General features: G+C 42.0%; 1 protein-coding gene across 6 annotated transcripts in view; it reads left to right on the top strand.

The window, feature by feature from the left end:
- Nucleotides 1–21551, top strand: part of rabl6a (RAB, member RAS oncogene family-like 6a) — a 182645-nt gene that overhangs the window by 29836 nt on the left and 131258 nt on the right. For all 6 annotated transcript variants that reach the window (XM_076988303.1, XM_076988301.1, XM_076988302.1 and 3 more), the window contains exon 4: nucleotides 15864–15911. In XM_076988303.1, the coding sequence (XP_076844418.1) occupies nucleotides 15864–15911 (48 nt within the window). The remainder of the gene's footprint in view (nucleotides 1–15863; nucleotides 15912–21551) is intronic.

Below are 21551 nucleotides of genomic sequence, written 5' to 3'. Positions count from 1 at the left end.
AAACTTAATTAAGTTAAATATTTATACATATACTAAAAATGATTCGAAATAATTCGCTTTTAATCACATTATTTAATGGTTGTTTATTTTCAAAACGCCCAATCTTAACGTCTTCACGTTCTTTCATGTTTCGTCCTGGAATTACAAGAGGCTCATATTTGTTAATGTAATACAAGAGAACTGTTTAGTCAGACAGATATATGTTGTGAAACGAAGTAGTTACAATTTCCTATAATACCTGGTACCACAAACTGAAAGCACAATACGGCGCGAGTGCGTCAAAGACGTCAGGTTTCATTCCATATATTCAGGTTTTCATTCCATATATTCAGGTTTTCATTCCATATATTCAGACTTTCATTCCATATATTCAGACTTTCATTCCATATATTCAGGTTTTCATTCCATATATTCAGGTTTTCATTCCATATATTCAGGTTTTCATTCCATATATTCAGGTTTTCATTCAATATATTCAGGTTTTCATTCAATATATTCAGACTTTCAAGTGGTGAACACTGTGTCTGGACGCAGTACACTGTGTCTGGACATACATACTGACTGACAACACGGCGCACATCAGCTGATCAGTGGGCCGCGCAGAGCGGGTCCATAGTTTACATCAGTGACTGTGTTTCAGCCATTCACACAGATATATATGCACTAATACAATACTACTGAATGAATGGCACTGTATGAATGTCTGTTCTGTAGGTCCAGTCGTATTGCACAAGTAACCGTCCGCGCAGCGTGGACATGCACACTGGTTCGGTTTGAGGAGGACTGTGAGAGTTGTATCTTCCCATATGGAAGCCCTTTGAACATGAGTAAATTTACACAAACACCGCAGCTCCGAATCAAGCAAATCACCGCTGATAGCATGTTAGCCAGCAGTACTATGGAGAAATGTTCTATTTATTCTGCTTGTAAGCAGTACGTCACCATAGTTCGTGCACTGGTCAGGGTGTTTATCATCTCCTCCATACTGAGGATTACTGCTAGGGGTGTGACGATACACGATATTGGGTTCACGAGAACGAGACATGACGAGATTTTAAGAAAACTAAAATGACAAATTATATGACTGGACAACATACTTTTATTTAACTGAGTTACACATGCATTTTGAAATGTTTTATTAGAACTCTTAACATGCATGATGCAAGCATGAACTTAATAAACTTGTCCTACAAATTGAAATTAAAATAACATTTCATAAAAGTTAAAATAAAATAAATAAATAAAATTTTCCTTTTTTCAAGCGCAAACAATACAGCGAGTCCCCGCTTAACGACGGTGTTAGACCGAAAAGTCCGTCGTTAAGCGCGACCCCAGATTTAGATACGCTTTGATCGTAAATACAAAAACGAACAATGTTCTCGTGCACAACACTCCACTGTGCTGCCACTGCTCCTCCGCGCACCGCACAAAATAACATAAAAAGTTGGTCGTAACTCCGGTCCGTCAACCATACCCGTCGTTAAGCGGGGACTCACTTTATTATGTGCAAAACAAAAAGTTTTTCTCTGTCAATAGGCTACAGAGTGCAAATAGTGCAAACAGAGCCTGACCAAGTATGTCACTGAATTTGCTGCAACTATACTGCCATGTTCATTTTTAAGAATATTAACATCGCCACACTGCTCCCGATATCCTGCTGTCTCAACTTGCCAAAGCGCCGTTCTGTCCCTGCTACCAAGTGAGATATGTTGATCTGAGTACTGAGCTGTGGTGGTGCTGTAAATGTCTCTGTATCGTGCTCGTATTGGCCGCGGTGTACGGCATTATTTTCATACAATGTTTGTATATGGTCAGTGTCTTATCAGTCACTCTCTTGCCATTTATCATTTCTGCCGGGTACCCAAAATGCTGCCAAACAAACGAGCTTGCCGCCATACCTGGTACCACAAACTGAAAGCACAAAATGGCGCAAGTGACGTCAGGTTTCATTCCATATATTCAGACTTTCATTCCATATATTCAGGTTTTCATTCCATATATTCAGGTTTTCATTCCATATATTCACACTTTCATTCCATATATTCAGACTTTCGTTCCATATTCTCAGGTTTCATTCCATATATTCAGACTTCATTCCATATTCTCAGGTTTCATTCCATATATTCAGACTTTCATTCCATATATTCAGACTTCATTCCATATATTCAGACTTTCATTCCATATATTCAGACTTTCATTCCATATATTCAGACTTCATTCCATATTCTCAGGTTTCATTCCATATATTCAGACTTTCATTCAATATTCTCAGGTTTCATTCCATATATTCAGACTTCATTCCATATTCTCAGGTTTCATTCCATATATTCAGACTTTCATTCCATATATTCAGACTTCATTCCATATTCTCAGGTTTCATTCCATATATTCAGACTTCATTCCATATTCTCAGGCTTCATTCCATATATTCAAGACTTAGCAGTCATTCTATATACAGTGCCTTGCGAAAGTATTCACCCCCCTTTACATTTTTCACATTTTGTTACCTCACAACCTGGAATTCAAAGGGAATATTTGAGGGTCTGCATCATTTAATTTACAGACCATGCCTACAATTTTCAACATTTAACATTTTTTTATTGTGAAGCAAACAACAAATAGGACAAAATAACTGAAAACATCAGTGTGCATAACTATTCACCCCCGTAAGTCAGTACTTTGTAGAGCCACCTTTTACAGCAATTACAGCTGCAAGTCGCTTTGAATAAGTCTCTATGAGTTTGCCACATCTTGCCACTGGAATTTTTGCCCATTCCTCATGGCAAAACTGCTCCAGCTCCTTCAAGTTAGATGGTTTTCGTTGGTGAACAGCAATCTTCAAGTCTGACCACAGATTCTCAATTGGATTAAGGTCTGGGCTTTGACTAGGCCATTCCAATATGTTTACATGTTTCCTCTCAAACCACTCAAGTGTTGCTTTAGCAGTATGCTTTGGGTCATTGTCCTGTTGGAAGGTAAATCTCCGCCCTAGTCTCAAATCACTGACAGACGTAAACAGGTTTTGCTCAAGAATATCCCTGTATTTAGCACCATCCATCTTTCCCTCGACTCGGACCAGTTTTCCAGTCCCTGCTGCTGAAAAACATCCCCACAGCATGATGCTTCCACCACCATGTTTCACTGTGGGGATGGTGTTCTTGGGGTGATGAGATGTGTTGGGTTTGCGCCAGACATAGCGTTTTCCTTGGTGGCCAAAAAGTTCAATTTTGGTTTCATCTGACCACAGTACTTTCCTCCATACAGTTTGGGAGTCTCCCACATGCCTTTTTGCAAACTCGAAACGAGCCTTCCTATTTTTTGCCTGTAAGTAAAGGTTTTTTTCTGGCCACTCTTCCATAAAGCCCAGCTCTATGGAGTGTACGGCTTATTGTGGTCATATAGACAGATACTCCAGTCTCTGCTTGGGAACTCTGCAGCTCCTTCAGGGTTACCTTTGGTCTCTGTGCTGCCTCTCTGATTAATGCCCTCCTTGACCGGGCTGAGAGTTTTGGTGGGCGGCCCTCTCTTGGCAGGTTTGTTGTGGTACCATGTTCTTTCCATTTGATGATGATGGATTTGATGGTGCTCCGGGGGATCATCAGAGATTTGGATATTTTTTTATAACCCAACCCTGACTTATACTTCTCTACAACTTTATCCCTGACTTGCTTGGAGAGCTCCTTGGTCTTCATGGTGTTGTTTGGTTAGCTTAATGGTGTTGCAGCCTCTGGGGCCTTTCAGAAAAGGTGTGTATATACTGACAGATCATGTGACACTTAGATTGCACACAGGTGGCCTTCATTTCACTAAGTATGTGACTTCTGAAGGTAATTGGTTGCACCAGAACTTTTTAGGGGCTTCATAACAAAGGGGGTGAATACATATGCACTTGCCAATTTTCAGTTTTTTATTTTCATATTCTTTATATACATATATTTTTTCCTCATTTCACTTCTAAAACGTAGACTATTTTGTGCAGATGCATCACATTCAATTCAGATAAAAAAAAAACAATACATACAGGTTGTAATGTAGTAAAATAGGGAAAAATCCAAGGGGGGTGAATACTTTTGCAAGGCACTGTATATAGTTTTTTCCTGAAAGGCTTGCCATTATATATATATATATATATATATATATATATATATATATATATATATATATATATATATTCAAAAAGTGTAAAAAGAAAATGTGTAAAATGTAGCAAGGGAAATGAACATCAGTCACAATTTAAAGACAAAAGCAACTGTATCTTTGTGTAATCACATGAGGCTGAAATAAATTCATCCATCTAGCACAGTTTTAAGTTTTTTTGACAGGAATACAAGCATATTTACTGATGCTGGTTTCAGAGCTGACCTATGATGGGTTACAATATTGCCACCACTGCTAAACAGCCTCTGTGAATGTGCACTGGTGGCAGGGATGCGGAGGTATTTTTCTGCCCAACGTACTGGCATGAGGAAAGTTAAACTCATGCAGCTTCCAACACATGAACAGATCACTTTCACTGTCAGCTTGTGGACACTGCAAGTGGTTGCTTAGCTTTGCCGCTATTATTTAGGGACTTTAGGGATATTTAAAGTGTGTTTAAAGTGGAGTCAAATTAAGTATTATATCGCGATCGATTCTTTGATTTGACTCCCGCGGTAGTCCAACTCAAAAGTAGCCCAAAAAACCGCACCCCGCGACCCCAGAATTTTTACCCGCGGCTGGATTTTCAAACAAGCCCAATTTGGCGTGAAAACCGTGAACGTGGCAGCTATGGCCACATGCTAAAACTAGCGCACATTTCTTGATCACAAAATTTAGGTTAATTGCATTAAAAAATAGGGCTGATTTAAATGTGAATATCTTTGGACTGGCTTGATCAAATTTGACAATTGAGGCATCTTTTTTTAGTTATATTGTGCTGCATCTAATAAAACTATTTTAAATGTGATTAAATAATTTTGAAAAAAATGTCCAAGTCCCTATATTATTGCTTTGTTATACAGACCCCTCTTTTTATTTGGTGTTTTTTTTTTAAACTTCCAAAGCTTCTCTTTGCATCATTTTGCACCTCTGCTGATGAGGAATCTTGGATTGCAAATTCAGAAGGAGCAGAGAGAGCGAGCCAGAGTGGCTTCTCTAAATGCTCTGTCTTTGAATGACAGGACCTTCTCATTTTCCATGTGCTGTGTCTTAAAGTAAGGATCAAGCACCGTTGCAAAATTGATCCTCTACCTCAGGTGTTTTGTACTTGTTGTTCATGTAGTCAGTGATTTGTTGTTTTTATTGCCTTGGTGAAGTCTGTGTCATTCTCTGCAGCATTTAGTACATCTCTGTTGAACAACTGAAGGACAGGTCTAAGACATGAAATGCTTACATACTCCTCACCTCATAAAGAATCTGTAATTTCTAGAAGAGGACCTAGAGCCTTACTGATGTAATCAAGGACCTCCACATCCTGCCAACTTAGCACTAGATGTCTGGGTGTTTTATCAGCAGCCAACAGTGTTTTATAAAGTATTAGAGACCCATACTTGAGTAAAAGTACAAGTGCTCTATCAAAAAATTGACTTGAGTAGAAGTTGAAGTGTTCTTTACTTAAGTAGAAGTACAGAAGTATTGCAAGTAGTTTATTCTAAAATGTATTACTCAAGTACTGAAAGTAAAAAGTACAATTATTGTGTTTTGAATTAATGGAAGAAAGCCGTCAAAGTTTGATTATCAATTGTTTTTGTAAATCACTTACAAATCAAAGATGTCAAAGGCCACAAATACAAGTGTTCTGTATGTACAAACAAGTTGCAACTTAAAAAACTGGGCTTAACACTGTATACAAAAAACAGATAACCTATGTCCCGCTACGTCATAGGTTTGACGCAGAAGTACAAGTTCGCCTTAATTTAGTTGAGAAAACGAGGTGTATTTTGGACGCAAAATCCGTCCGTCGGATTCTAAGGGTGAGCCTACTGCCCTGCGTTTACCCTCAGTAAATGCCCTTACCCTATAAAAACACTACACTATAAAAATGGGCACATGATTAGTCAGCATGAAAAGAGACATGGCTTACTGTTGCTAAAAACACAACTCAGCGTGACATCGCCTTTATTTACGCCTTCACTTTATGACATCGCCAGCTAAGTGAATACTGCAGCGCGTCATGAACATAATTAGGTCAGTTAGCTAAGATATCTAACCTAACTAGTGCTTACTGACAGCTAAAGCTGGTGTGTCTTCTTTGCGTTATATTTATAACTTACATTGATGTGTTTCTTCAAGTTCTAAGGTGAATTTTTATTTTACCCTATGGCACTTAATCTATAGGAATTTACTTTCACTCCAGCAAACGCAAACACTGTCTCTAGGTAGGGCCAGGTAGGGCCACCTTCACCGCCACAATCACTTGATGTTGAAGGTGTGGAAGGTGCCAATATATGTACATTAAAATAGGGATGCACAATGATAACGGTTTTATATCGATATCAGCCGATAAATGCTATTTTTTTAATCATCGGCATCGGGCCGATACTTAAATTTAGCCGATATTTCAAACCGATGATGCTGACGGATTTAATGTATTATGTAAGAACACCGGCCGACGCTAGCTGGGCTGAGCTGGACCAGTGCAGCTGAAATTTTGGCAGTGTGGAAGTTTTTCCGAGTGAGTGAGGAGGATATAAAGCATGCTGTTTGCAAAACTTGCTCAACTAACGTCTTGCGTGGAGGGAGCAAAGTAATTAAATTAAATTAAATTTCACATTTGAAGGCGCACCACCCTGAAAAATATACGGACTACATGGTGGTGAAAGAGGAAACTGAACAGCACCACACACACCAGCGAAACCCGCTTCTACACAGCCTATTGACGAGCTCCTTCAAAAATCAAAGACGTTCGACAAGTGCCAAAGCTACAGCTATCACAGCAAAGGTGATGGAATTCATCACTCTAGATGACCAACCGTTCTCGGTCGTGGAGGACGTTTGGTTTCGAGGGCTGGTCGAGCCTCGGTACGCTATACCTTGCTGTCGTTACTTTACTGACATAGCCCTGCTGGAGCTACACGGCTTGTTAGCGACTCGCGTTCACAAGCTCATTAATGATGTGACCGCCATTAGTCTGACCACCGACATCTGGACATCTGATGTGAGTCCTGTGAGTATTCTCAGTTTAACCGCGCAGTGGATAGACAACAACTTCAAATTGCAGAAGGCTGTTTGTTTTGCATACAAAAGAGTGCTCGGGATATCTATGGCGTTTGAGAATATGTTTGAAACATGGAAGATTTCTAAGGAAAACATACATGTTGTATTGCGTGACAATGCACTTAACATTGCAAAAGCTATGGTGGAATATTCCGAGCCTACCTTGTATGGCCCACACGCTACAGCTCGCTGTGAACGACAGTGTGTTTTCTCAGCGCAGTATATCGGATGTAATTGCAGTTAGCAGGCGGATAGTTGGCCATCTCAAGCATTCGCATTTAGCCAGCTCTTGTCTCAGATCTATTCAAATGGAGGTGGGTGTGCAGCCGAAAGTACTTCAACAAGACGTTTCTACTTGATGGAACAGTACGTTCTATATGTTGCAAGAGAGAGCAATCAGTGCTTACTCGCACGGCTTCTGGAGTTTAATCGAAAACATAGTCACACTCCTTGCTCCTTTCAAACAGTTAACCAGAAAGATTTTCCAGTTTGACGCCTTGGCATCAAACGTGATTCCTTCAGTCAAAACGGCTGTTGAGTAAGAATGCTCACTCTGACTTTGGAGTTAAAACCAGTAAAAGCGCTCTCTTGGAAGCTGTAAACACACGCTTCAGTGATATTTACACAGAGCCTCTGTACTGCATTGCTACAATTGTTGATCCAAGATACAAAGATCGATTTTTTGCAGCAAAAGTGAAACTACTAGTACACCAAATGTTCCAAACCGAGATAGAGAAAGCATCGTGTGAGCGCTCAGGGCAAACAAGTGAGCTACAAGACTGTCCATGAGAAAAAAGAGCTAGGATGGATGACGAAGCGACGTGCTCCCTCTCTGATATGTACAACGAAATTCTGGAAGAAACGAAGGCCCCTGAGGAAAACACCTAGAGACCAAAGCTCAAAATCAGAGAAAAAAGCTTTTTTTGAAAAAAAAAAAATATGGTTTTAAAAATATTAATTGCCAACAATAAGAATCTAATGTAGAGTTTAGATTGTCTGCCAGAGCCCGACCTGAACTGAGGTCGGCTCCCACACCACGGCTTCTCCGCTGCGCAAGTCGGCCCAGTGATTTGCTGTTTTTGTGTTTACGCATTTAGGATATATGCTTAAAATTAAAAATTAATTTGTATAAGTATTTTATATTCTTAAACCTTGTTAATTATATTCAAGTAGAGGGAAGTCATTATAGTGCTTGAAAAGTTTGGGCTGGGCTCTGATCTGATGCAGTCATGGTCTTGTGGTAGGGTACTGGTCTTGTGACCGGAGGGTCCTGGGTACGATTCCCAGGCCTGAGGCCATGACTGAGGTGCCCTTGAGCAAGGCACTTAACCCCAACTGCGTCCCGGGCGCCAGGCTAGGGCTGCCCACCGCTCTGGGTATGTGTGCACCACAGCCCCCTAGTAATCACTAGTGTGTGTTTGTGTTCTAATTGCACAGATGGGTAAATGCGGAGGACAAATTTCGATTGGGGTGTAAATTCACAATCAACAAATATGGCACATTTCATTTCACAAGTTCCTGTCCGCTCCATTGACTAGTGTTGACAGCGAGAGGTTATTTAGAGCAACTAGCAATGTGATCAATGAGAAGAGAAACAGAATTGCATGTGATAAAGCAGAGATGCTTCTGATCGTAAAGAAAAACCTTCCTCTCCTTCTAAAAAAAACAGATTGAGTACTTCAAGAAAAAATGTTTAGCTCAGATTTTGTTTTTGTGAAGAAGTACTACAAAACATATTTGTTTACGTTTAAGCATTTGCTTTAAGTTAATTTTCATTTATTTATTTTTTTATTTATAATTTTTTGTATAACGCTAATATTTTAATAGTTTAAACTAGTGCTGTCAATTCCAGGTGCCGCGATTAAAAGTCCTCACCAGGATTTTGCTCAGGCTTCCTGGATTGTGTTGATTCCACTAATTTTACCTGGATTGCTAATTAGAAAACCTAGCAAGCTTGAGCAAAATCCTGGTGAGGACTTTTAATTGCGGCACCTGGAATTGACAGCACTAGTTTAAACTATGAATAACCATGGTTAATGGTTGAAATCTAAAATGTTAATAAATGTGACATTTATTTGCATAACAATGTGGGATATTTAAATGTCCATGTATATCGGCATAGGCAGATATGTGCATGTATAATATCAGATATCGGCATCAACCCATACTCACCATATCGGTGCATCCCTACATTAAAACGCCAACAAGCTTATTATACAGCACTTTTCTATTTTTCTATGTTATTCTGCTGTTACCAAACACAGTACCATCTCTTTTAATGAGATAAAAAGCTAATTATTTGGAATAATTTTAAGGTGCTGGAAAATACTGAAAATGGACCTTCAAAGTGCCATACAAGTGCATGAATTCCATGCACAAAAATCGAGAGGTGCCCGACCTCGCGATGCTTCCGCGCATGGCCAACGCACATGGATAGAGCCACCACCCACCCTGCCATCATTTTTTTGCCGCGTGGACCCTTGCGGCAGTCATAACGTGTCAAGTGAACCTAGATTATGAAGCTCAAGTGTTCAGTGAAAGCAGCAGCAGACCCGGTGACAGCGCCAGCTAACATGTTTATAATTGTAACGAGTAACTATACAGCACATAAAAATGTATCGGAGTCAAGGTATTAAACTGATGGAAAATATGTAGTGAAGTAAAACTGGAAGTAGGAGAAAAAATAATACTAAAGTAAAGTACAGACACAGCATTTTAGTACTTAAATACAGTAGTGAAGTAGTTTTACTTAGTTACTATACAACTTTGGCAGCCAAGACATGTTTCTCCTGTTCCAGCAGCTGCTGAATCATCTTTTATCTTGATCCCCATAGTGTTGGAGATTCAGTGCTGGGGAAGGGCCATTTCTTCTTTATGGAACACTTTATGGGCCATTTTGTAGTTCTTGCTGCCTCTTCCAACTGTGAGAAAATCCTGCAACAAGGTGTTATTAAAAACAGTCAAAATACAGCATTTAATCACGAGAAGCCCAGGACAACAAAAATTTAAAAACCTGAATGTTCTACTAGATTAGAGCTTAGATCGGGCCCAAATAAATCCAGCATGAACCTGATGACATCGGGTAATTTTTTTAAATAATTGAGGCATGTAATAGACTATCAAACAATGTAGTCTCATCAAAACATTAACATTGCACCATGCAGTGCTCCCTGCGCAGGCCAGAGCTGCGTGAGTATAACATTCTAACTTGTGCAACTTATAAAAAATACAGTTTTGATCACTATTGTGATCATCACACCATAGCTTTATATAAAATATAAAATAGCATAAAAAAACAGACGCCTATATCACAGACCATTTTCTTGAGCCTGACGCAGCCGAGGAAAGTGGTTGGAAATTTCGGCTTTTAGACTTCAAATTCTCTGGCTGAGCAGGTGCCCGAGCCGGCCCAAGTTCGGGTCGGGCACCTGCTCAGCCAGAGAATCTGCTCAGCCAGAGAATCTAAAAGTCTATACTAGATTCTAAAACCAAAACTGAATTTATCACTTATTGTTGCTTATTTTCAAGGTTGCCAACTCTCACGCATTGAGCGGGAGACACACGCATTTGACCGTCTTCACACGCCACACATCCGATTTCTCACGCTGAAAAAAAATCTAGTTTATTTATTTCTGATCCATATCTATGAGTTACTAGTTCGCTCTGGCGCCAACCACTGGCGATCGATCTCGATATAATACTTAATTTGTGTCCATTTTACAGGCCGCCCGGTAACAACTTACGTTCGCTAACACCTCCCCCCCTCAACAATTAACGTTGGCCACCCCCTATAGGTTCAAATCTCACTCCAAGCGATCTTGAAAAGTTGGCAACCCTGTTATTTTGCAGAATTGAAAATTGTGTACAGCAGGATTGTCCCACATGGTTACATACATATATAGGCCTATTTTGGAATAAATTATGAAAACTTACCAATTGCAACATGAAGACTGTTTCCATAGCAATGCAGTCTGACCCAGAGCCGGCCCTGACCAATGTGGTGCCCTAGGCGAGATTTTGGTTGGTGCCCCCTGCATCATCATTGGGTTGATTGTGTCATTAAAGAAACAAATAAAAAGCAAATGACTTCAATATTACCATATAACAAGCAATAAATATAATGTAATGATCTGCGCGGGGCAGAACAGGTAAGCGGACACAAACGCTGAGGAGAGCGAGATTTATTACAGGAAATTCCAAAAGCAGCGTCGATGTAACAGGCATGGGTCAAACCGGGCAGGCAATCAGGATACGAAACATGAACAGACATGGTAACGGGCACGGGAAACAACAAGGCAGACTAAGAACGGGAGAACAGGCAAAACACACGGAAGACAAATAACACGGAGGCGTAACCTTATGAGCAGGCATATACAAACGAACAGGTTGGAACAAAAAGACCGATACACACAAGGGCAATACAAGGACTATATATACACTGAACTAAACTAGGGACAGGTGATGACAATGACACAGGGGCGTGGTAACAAACAAGGAATCCATCAAACCAACGAGCAGGGCGGGACAAACAGGCAGGGAACACGGACATGAGGGAACCCAGAGTGACAGCTACGAGAGGGGGCGTTGCCCTACGTGACATAACCCCCCCTCAAAGCGTGCCACTCCGGGGCACGCAAGGGCAGACAGGACAGGGACACAGACTAGGACAGGACAGGGAACTACGGTACACGGCGAGGGACAGGAACAGCAGACACAGGACAGACCAGAGGGACAGGACCGGGCAGAACAGGACATGGGGCCTGGGACATGGCAGGGACAAAGACAGGGGACATGGAGACAGGCCATGAGCTGGGCCGGGGAAAGGCAACACAGGCAGGGACCGGGCGAGGCACGGGAGCATGGCTGGACGGGACAGGACTGGGAACAGACACAGGAGTGGGGCCAGGGGACAGGGCAGAGACAAGGACAGAGGAAAACACTGCGTGGACTACTGAGACCGGGACAGGAACAAAGCGGGTCAGGACTTGGGGAACAGACACGGGGACAGGGACCTGGAGGAAACGACCAGACACAGACACAGGGACGGGCACGAGGACACGAACAGGTACACACACAGGAACCGGGACCAACACAAAACCAGGGACAGAACATGGGAGCAAGGGGAACATGGGCAAAGAGACGGGGGCACATGGCAGAGCAGGGGGCACAAAGAGTCCAGGCCCAATAGAGGGCAGCACAGTCTCTGGGGTTACAGGCGCGGGCGGGCAGCGGGCACAGGCGCGGCCGGACGGCGGGCACAGGCGCGGCGGGCAGCGGGAACAGGCAGGGTCCGCTGGCGGGCAGCGGGAACAGGCAGGGTCCGCTGGCGGGCAGCGGGAACAGGCAGGGTCCGCTGGCGGGCAGCGGGAACAGGCAGGGTCCGCTGGCGGGCAGCGGGAACAGGCAGGGTCCGCTGGCGGGCAGCGGGAACGGGAGCCGGCGTGGACGACCTCTCCTGGGTCGCAGGGACAGGAACCGGCATGGACGACCTCTCCTGGGTCGCAGGGACAGGAACCGGCGTGGACGACCTCTCCTGGGTCGCAGGGACAGGAACAGGCACGGACTGCCTACGGGCAGCGGGGACAGGAACCTGAGGTGAGGAGATGCACTCAGGGGGCGGAGCCGCCAAGCCGACGTCCTCGGGGGGCGGAGCCGCCAAGCCGACGTCCTCGGGGGGCGGAGCCACCATACTGACGTCATCGGGGGGCGTGTCCGCCAAGCCGACGTGGCTTGTACTCCCCCCCAAAAAATACTTGGGGGTGTCGTGATGTGTAGCTGGCGGGATCAGCGGCGGTAGGTCCTCCTCCTCCGGGTCCTGGGTGAGCCTGGAAGAATACACAGACACAGAAGCCCCTCGGTGGCTGGTGGCTCTCTCTGCGACGGCTCCGCCTCCTCTGAGGCGTCGGGAGCTCGCAGACGCCATCGAGAGCCAACCGAGGGTTAAGCAAACGCCAGTCTGTGCACTCAATCCGTCTGCCCGCGACTTGTACTACAGGTTTCTCCTCCCTATAGTGATCAAGCCGGGCAGACACGTAGTGCTCAACAGGAGTCTCGACGCGAAAGCCAGTCAAAACCGAAAGTGACTGGGCTTTCGTTGGTGCGCGTCGAGACTTCCGTGTCCCCACAGCGCCAGGGGAATTTCTGTCTCTGGTTCGTTCACGCTGCGATATCGGAGAGTCGAGCTGGACCGAACCAGCCGACATCTCATCGCAGCGATTAAACTCACCAGTCTCGCTCCCTCGCTGTGTCCTTGTGTGATCGGTCTTTATGTAATGATCTGCGCGGGGCAGAACAGGTAAGCGGACACAAACGCTGAGGAGAGCGAGATTTATTACAGGAAATTCCAAAAGCAGCGTCGATGTAACAGGCATGGGTCAAACCGGGCAGGCAATCAGGATACGAAACACGAACAGACATGGTAACGGGCACGGGAAACAACAAGGCAGACTAAGAACGGGAGAACAGGCAAAACACACGGAAGACAAATAACACGGAGGCGTAAACTTACGAGCAGGCATATACAAACGAACAGGTTGGAACAAAAAGACCGATACAGACAAGGGCAATACAAGGACTATATATACACTGAACTAAACTAGGGACAGGTGATGACAATGACACAGGGGCGTGGTAACAAACAAGGAATCCATCAAACCAACGAGCAGGGCGGGACAAACAGGCAGGGAACACGGACATGAGGGAACCCAGAGTGACAGCTACGAGAGGGGGCGTTGCCCTACGTGACATATAAAGGTGTTGCACAAAAAATATTTTAAAACTATTTTACATACGTAAAATACGTAGTGCAGAGAACAACTTTTAAATATTAATAATAAAAAAATAAAAAATTAAACAACTACCACCAGTGCAAATCAGCACAATTTGCCTACTGCAACATTATTATTTCAAAAGTGCATCTGCAATGAACAGAGGAGCATATGTGTGTTTTAATATATATTTATTTTAAAACTTGCTGAGCTAAGCTAATAATAGCACCTACTAGGATTGGGCAGTATGATGACAGTGGCGGTTTTCACTAAGATCATACAGAGGGGAAAAGACACAATGACGATTGAGTGTTAGTTGTGAGTCAAGCGAGCTGGTTTCAAAGAAAAACACAACAGCTACAGATTGGCAACATTTTGGATTTGTTTCAAATAAAAATGAGAGACCATTGGAGCACGCCCCCACAATTCTAATTCGATAATATGATTGGTTGATAAAACTGCCAATCTATAATAAAAGCTCTCAAAGTAAAAGGCAAGCGTATGCGACAGATAAACATAAGTTCCTGGGGGAGGGGCTTTCTCTCTTTTACCTAGAAACAACGGTGTGAAATATTCTGATTGGTTGATTTTTTATTTCAGCACTAAGTTTTTTTTTCCCAGCACAAGTACGAAAAGTGGATTTGAAAGCCGATTTATAGGAAAAATGCAAATTATTGGTGAAGCGTTATTAACATATATTACATATAATAGATAAAGCATCCTTTTTAAGATCAATTAACCTTCAGAGAAGGCATTGAATTCCCATTGAATCCCTGGTTTGCCAATGGTATAGTGTTAATTCACCACATATTACCATTATATTACCTGTTTTTTGCTGCCTTTCTTCCTCCACTTTTCTACTTTTTCTACCCTGGGCACCAGAGGCCTTCTGACTTTTTGACATCTTTACGAGGAGATGTCACTCACTCTGTGGTGTACAGAGAAACAGTAACAAGGTGCGCAGAGCACGCGAGGGAGGGCGGGTTGGTGCGCGGGTGATAGGTGTCGTGTGTTGTTATTATAAGAATTATTAATTTGACTAATATTATTAAACAATGAAATTATGATTATGTGGACTTTGCTTGTTTTCACATTTATTAATTGTTCATTTGTAAAAAAAAAAAAAAAAAAAAAAAAAAACACATGCACGCGAGCGCCCCCCTGGACAGACGGCGCCCCTAGCATTTGCCTATGTCGCCTAATGGAAGGGCCGGCCCTGGTCTGACCCATCCATTTAGTGCTGCAGCCTTGATGATGTTTGCTCCACTGTCTGTTGTCACAGAGACTTGTTTCTCTTCTTCAGGATTCCATAACACAAGAAATTCCCTTAATACCTCACTTGCCATGATTCGTGAATGTTTGTCTTTGACAAGGTCATGCGCAAAACAACAAGGCAGTTGGGTTGTAAACATGCTAATCTAAGCTAGGCTAAGCTAAGATAACCTAAGCTCTCTAGAATACACACGATTGACTCAGTTTAGCGAAACTGAAGCAGTCATGGATTATTTTGTTAGTTGGTATTTTGATTGCATATACTTTTGAACATCATAGAAAAAAAGGCTTACTTTTGCTGGAGTTTATGTCAAGTTGTTTGGGCACAGCGTTGAACATCTCTCTGTGTCTTGGGGACACCTCGGAATCCCCCCAAATGAGGTGGCTGGGGAGAGGGAAACCTGGGTCTACTTGCTTAGGCAACCAGAATCACATAAGCAGATGTTATGGATGGATGGATGGCTGCTCTCCTTCAAACAATAGTTTTTCTTTTAAAGTGGCAAAAAACCATTATTGTGTTAATTATTGACCAACATTTTGGTCCTATTAAGTGAACTTTACCTCAAATGCTGCTAGTGTCTGGACTGTGATTCATGCAAATCATGACAATACTTTTTGCTTTACTCCTAGTGACAGATGATGTCGTAAAAGTGGAAGTTTGGGATGTGGTGGATAAAGGTAAGCTATAAGTAAATCTTTTGGAGTCATAAGTTTTTATCAGAAAAATCATTAACTGTGTTAATGCAGTGTAGTAACATAGCAGCAGTAATGCTGTTTATAAATTGAATAATTTGTGTGAATCCATATAAATTGTACATAATAGCCATGGGCTTATAAAACAAGATGAATTATTGCAATCATTTAAAATCTCTGATATTAAACAAATTATTATTAGTTACATACTTTAACTAAGTCACTTTTTTGGTTTGGCCTTTTTTCCCTTTGGTTGAAGTCAAATCTCTATAACGTTTTATAGCTTTTTATATCACATGTTGTCACAAAGTTGTGCAAATGCATGGGTCTAAATCCCTAATTAGCAAGCATGGGGTGAGGAAGTGGCAAGGAAGAACTTCCTAAGTGGGCACTAGGAAGAAACCTTGGGAGGACCAAGACTCCAAAGGGAACCCATCCTCTATTGGGTGGACCTGCTAGTTCTATTTCTAGGCCAAGCAGTCCCTTCAAAGTGGAGCTCTAGAAAAAATTAAGAGACCACTGCAGTTTTCTAAAATCAACATCTCTTCATGTATTATAGCTAGTGGTGTGACGATACAATCAGCTCACGAGACGAGACACGATATTGGGTTCACGAGAAAAAAGATTTGAGACGAGATGAGATTTTAAGAACACTAAAATGACAAAATATATTTGACTGGACAACAGACTTTTATTTAACTGAGTTACACATGCATTTTGAAATGTTTTATTATAACTCTTAACATGCATTATGTAAGCATGAACTTTTAATAAACTTCTTCGTCCTCAAATTGAAATTAAAATAAAATGTCATAAAAGTTAAAATAAAATAAATAAAATTTAATATTTCTAATTTTTTCAAGCGCAAACAATATTACAGTGAGTCCCTGCTTATCGACTGGGTTAGAGACTGAAAAGTCTGTCGTAAAGCAGTTTTCGTTGTTAAGCGTGATCCTAGATTTAGATACGCTAAATCGTAAATACAATATAGAAAAAAACGAACAATCTAACAATATTATCGTGAGTACAGCATGAGAAAGAGCGATCGCGTTGCCGAGATGGGCTGCGCTGCCTCAGCTTATCGTACACAACACTCCACTCCACTCCACTGTGCTGCCACTGCTCCTCCGCGCACCGCGCGAAATAAAAAAATAGTCGGTCATAACTGGTCCGTCGTTAAGCGGACTCGTTGTTAAGCGGGTCTGGTTTTGTATTATGTGCAAAACAAAAAGTTCTTCTCTGTCAATACAGAGTGCAAATAGTGCAAAAAGAGCCTGACCAAGTATGTCACTGAATTTGCTGCAACTACACTGCCATGTTCATTTGTAATAATATTTGCATGTCCACACTGCTCCCGATATCCTTTGCTGTCTCAACTTGCTCAACTCATGACATGAGATCTTGTCACACCCCTAATTACAGCCATTCCATTCCAATGTCCAACACAAGTACACCTCATCCTACTTAATCTGGATCTGATTGTTATCACCTGAAACAAATTTGCTATCCTATTGTAGCAGGACAAACTGGATGGCAAAAAAGTGCTAGAAATAGCTCAAGAGTAATTGGAATAAAAATAAATAAATGACTACTGACCATGACAAACGTTTTGAGAGAAGAAAATAAGGGCTCAATTCTGGCTTTACTGCCAGAGGGATACATGTGAGTGTCATGTTGCTTCCATCCTTAAAATATCTTACACAGCAGTTCATTACAACAAGGTCAAGCAGCAGACACTGGGGACAACAAAGCTACAGACCCCAGATTGCAAAATAGACTCTCCACTGACTGGGATCACTGTCAACTTATTTGCATGTCAGTCAGCAACCACAGGATGACATCAAGTGACGTACAAAAGAATGGCAGCTGTTGAAAGGCTGAAAGCGGGCAGGGTTGTCTTTGTGAAGGACGCATGAATCAAGCCACATACAAGGTTACCCTGGACGAAAACTATATTCATTCTGCTCTGCCAATGTTATCCAACTCTGAGGATACACACAGCTAGGTCAATCAAGGTGTGAATAAAGGACCACAAGCTCAATCTCCAGATCTGACTCCCATTGAAAAACTCTGCAATGTAATCAAGATGAAGATGGATGGTCACAAACTATCAAATAAAGATGAAATGTAAAAAATTTTGTGAAAGGAGTGGCATAAGGTCACCCAAAAGCCGTGTGAAAGAGCATACCAAGACACATGAAAAAATCAGGGTATTCCACCAAATATTGATGTCTAAACTACTCCTGAGTGTAACGCGGGGTGTACAGACCGGTAAGAAAGTGAAGGGAGAATTGAACCCAAATGCCGTTAGAAACAAATAGGGAAAAGTGCTTATCACTCGGGCTGTGTGTATGAAATAAGCACAAGCGAACAAACAGAAAGCACAACAGAAAACACTCCGCATACACGCAGTAGCAAAACAAAACTCAAAAGGACGCAGAAAACTTCAACGCGTAAAAAGGGAAAAAACCCAACAGAAGACAACGTGGAAAACTCAACACGTAAAAAGGCAAAACTAAAGCCATATAGACACGGGAGGAAAATAACTAAGGCAACTGAAAGAACGCAGAAAAAGTCAACGCGTAAAACGAACTAATGAAGCCAGGGAAAGTGGCTGGCCACAGGCGAACGCCGCAACAAAACAAAACCCTTTCCAAAAATAAAAGAGTAACTGACAGGAAGAGATAAGGCTGGAGGATGGGCCAGAAGTGGCGCAGGAGGTAGATACTCGAATAAGTAAAAGTAAAAGATAGAGAAGAGAGAGAAGACAAGCAAGGGCTAGAGAAAGCGAGAGTAAGGTGGCGAGACACCTTAACACTGCAACGCAACTTAGGGAGGAGACAAGAGAGAGAGAGAAGGCTGAGAATGTGATTGCATGAGACCAAAATGAACCAGCAGTGATCCATTTCACCAAACTTCCTTAAGAAGCCTTGGAAACGGCTGAAACGGATCACCGCTGATTGCACCCAGCGAGTCTAGGACTAACTCGGGTGCCTTTTGTGGAGGTAGAAGGCGTGGCATCTGAGCCAGCCTGACACTGAGTTAGTATTAGAGTATCAGTATTGGAGTTAGAGAGGAGGAGTCCGCCAGGAAACAGCTTAGCACACCCTCCCTGAGAAAGCAGTTCGCTGACATTGGAGGGCTGATGCTGCCTTCAATTCAATTATTTATATAGCGCTTTTTACAACCGCTGTTGTCACAAAGCCCCCAGTGAGCAAGCCAAGGGCAACTGTGGTAAGGAAAAACTCCCTAAGAGCATGAGGAAGAAACCTTGATAGGAACCAAGATTCGGGTAGGCGGGTGGGCATTTAGAAAAGAGAAGAGGGAAATTTAGCTCTGTATGGGATCATGTGCGGGACAGATGATATATAAACATTTCTGGAGTGTGGCTGCTTCTCCGGCATTAAATTATTACAGCCTAGCTAAAAAGGAAGAACCAAAAGGTAACAGACTTGGGAGCATTCTGAGACATTGGCATCCATCTACTACAAACTGTTGTTGGAACTAATAAGAGGCCAGCACCCTGTGATCTTAGTGGACATGGGGGTTCATAATAGTTTCAAGTTTATTTGTAATTTGCATTTACAGAGGTAATGTTTAGTGTTTTGTATAGTGATATCAGATCAAATAGCACCAGAAAGAAGATGATAGTGATGAGAAGTGATCAAGTAATGAAAAGTGACCTAGTCATGTAAAGTGACGTAGTGATGCAGAAGGCTTAGATGTACCAGATGTAATGCTGAGTGTGTAGAGGGAGTATATATTGTCATTTATCCCACACCTTATTTAGGAGCCTGATAGCCTGCGGGTAAAAACTGTTCATTAGCCAGGTCGTTCTGTCTTGGATGCTTCTGTACCTCCTGCCTGATGGCAGTAAGGTGAACAGCCCATGTGCTGGATGCTGTCCTTCTGGATTCTGTGGACCTTCCTCAAGCAGCGAGACTTTTATATATCCTCTAGTGCAGGGAGTTTACTGCCTATTCTGGACGCTGCTGTCTTCACCACCCTCTTCAGAGCCTTGCGGTCACAGGTGGAGCAGCTGCTGTACCAGACAGTGATGCAGCCTGTGAAGATGCTTTCTATTGTGCATCTGTAGAAGTTGGTGAGGATATGTGGAGGGAAACCCATCTTCTTGAGTCTCTGCAGGAAGAATAGACGCTGACATGCATATTTCCAGAGGTGGAAAGAGTACTGAAAAATTGTAATTGAGTAAAAGTATCATTACTTTGCCTAAAATCTACTCTGAGTAAAAGTAAAATTACCCATCTCAAAATTTACTCGAGTAAAAGTACAAAATTACTTCATTTAAAATGTAATTTGAGTAAAAGTTACTTAGTTACTTTCAGTTATTTAATGCATGGATGAATCATGAACCAAATTCAGCACAAGTTGTTTTAATCGATTTCAAAGTGTATTTAAGTGCACATCCATACTTGCAAAAGATCAGCTGAGCTCAGGAACATACTTCCTCACAGCACAAGGACAGTCACAACCTGTACCATAAAGTGCAAACAATTTTCAGTCCTATTGTCCAACGGACAACACTATGATAAGAATAAAGAAATTTAAATGACAAATTATTCAAAAAACAAAATGCACACAAAATTAAGTGCCCACAAGATGCCACAAATCAAACTAAAACGCAACAGGATTCCACTACTCACAATAAAATGCCCACAGGATCCCACATCAAAAATAAAAAAATGCTCATAGGATCCCACAATTTAAAAGTAAGTGCTCACAGGATCCAACTATTCAAAATACAGTGCCCACCAGATCTCACTGTTCACAATAAAATGCCCATAGGTTGCCACAACTCAAAATAAAATATAAAATGCCCACAGGATGCCACATCTCAAAATAAAACAAAATGCGCACAGGATTCCACTATTTAAAACGCTCAAAGGATCCAACTATTCAAAATACAGTGCCCACAGGATTCCACTTTTCACAATAAAATGTCCACAGGATCCCGCAGAACCTGATAGATAGAAGATTTAAAGATAGAAAAATCTCATCCTTTTGGAAATAAGTGCACCAGATTATGACCTGATTATGAGACAATGGAAAGGGCACACGCAAGGCAAGGCCATGCAATTGGCCTTCAGTTCTGGGATTCAGAAGTTTAAATTTCTGCCCGCATTTAATTTTTCACCATCAATATTTTTTTACTCAGTAATATGAGGGCGTTCAAATGTAGTGAAGTAAAACTACTTGGGTCAAAATGTAATCAAGTAAAAATTACATATTTCAAAAACTACTCAGAAAATTACAAATTACTCATAAAAAGTACTAAATTACAGTAATGTGAGTAAATGTAATTAGTTACTTTCCACCCCTGCATATTTCACTGTTTTATTGATGTGAAGGGACCAGGTAAGGTCCTCAGTGAGGTGTACACAGAGAAACTTCATAATGCTGACTTTCTCCACTATGTCTCCGTTGATGTGAAGAGGAGAGTGTTCCCCTCTCTGCAGCTTACTGCAGTCTGCAGTCTACTATCATCTCCATTGTTTTGCTGACATTGATAGAGGTGGTTATCAGAACTCCACTGAGACAGAGCTTTGACCTAATCTCTATAAACTGTCTCCGTCTGTGATGAGGCCTAAGATTGTCGTATCATCA

This window comes from Brachyhypopomus gauderio, unplaced genomic scaffold (genome assembly GCF_052324685.1).
Source record: "Brachyhypopomus gauderio isolate BG-103 unplaced genomic scaffold, BGAUD_0.2 sc61, whole genome shotgun sequence".
Taxonomy (NCBI): Eukaryota; Metazoa; Chordata; class Actinopteri; order Gymnotiformes; family Hypopomidae; genus Brachyhypopomus; species Brachyhypopomus gauderio.
This window is presented reverse-complemented; position numbering and strand designations above follow the sequence as displayed.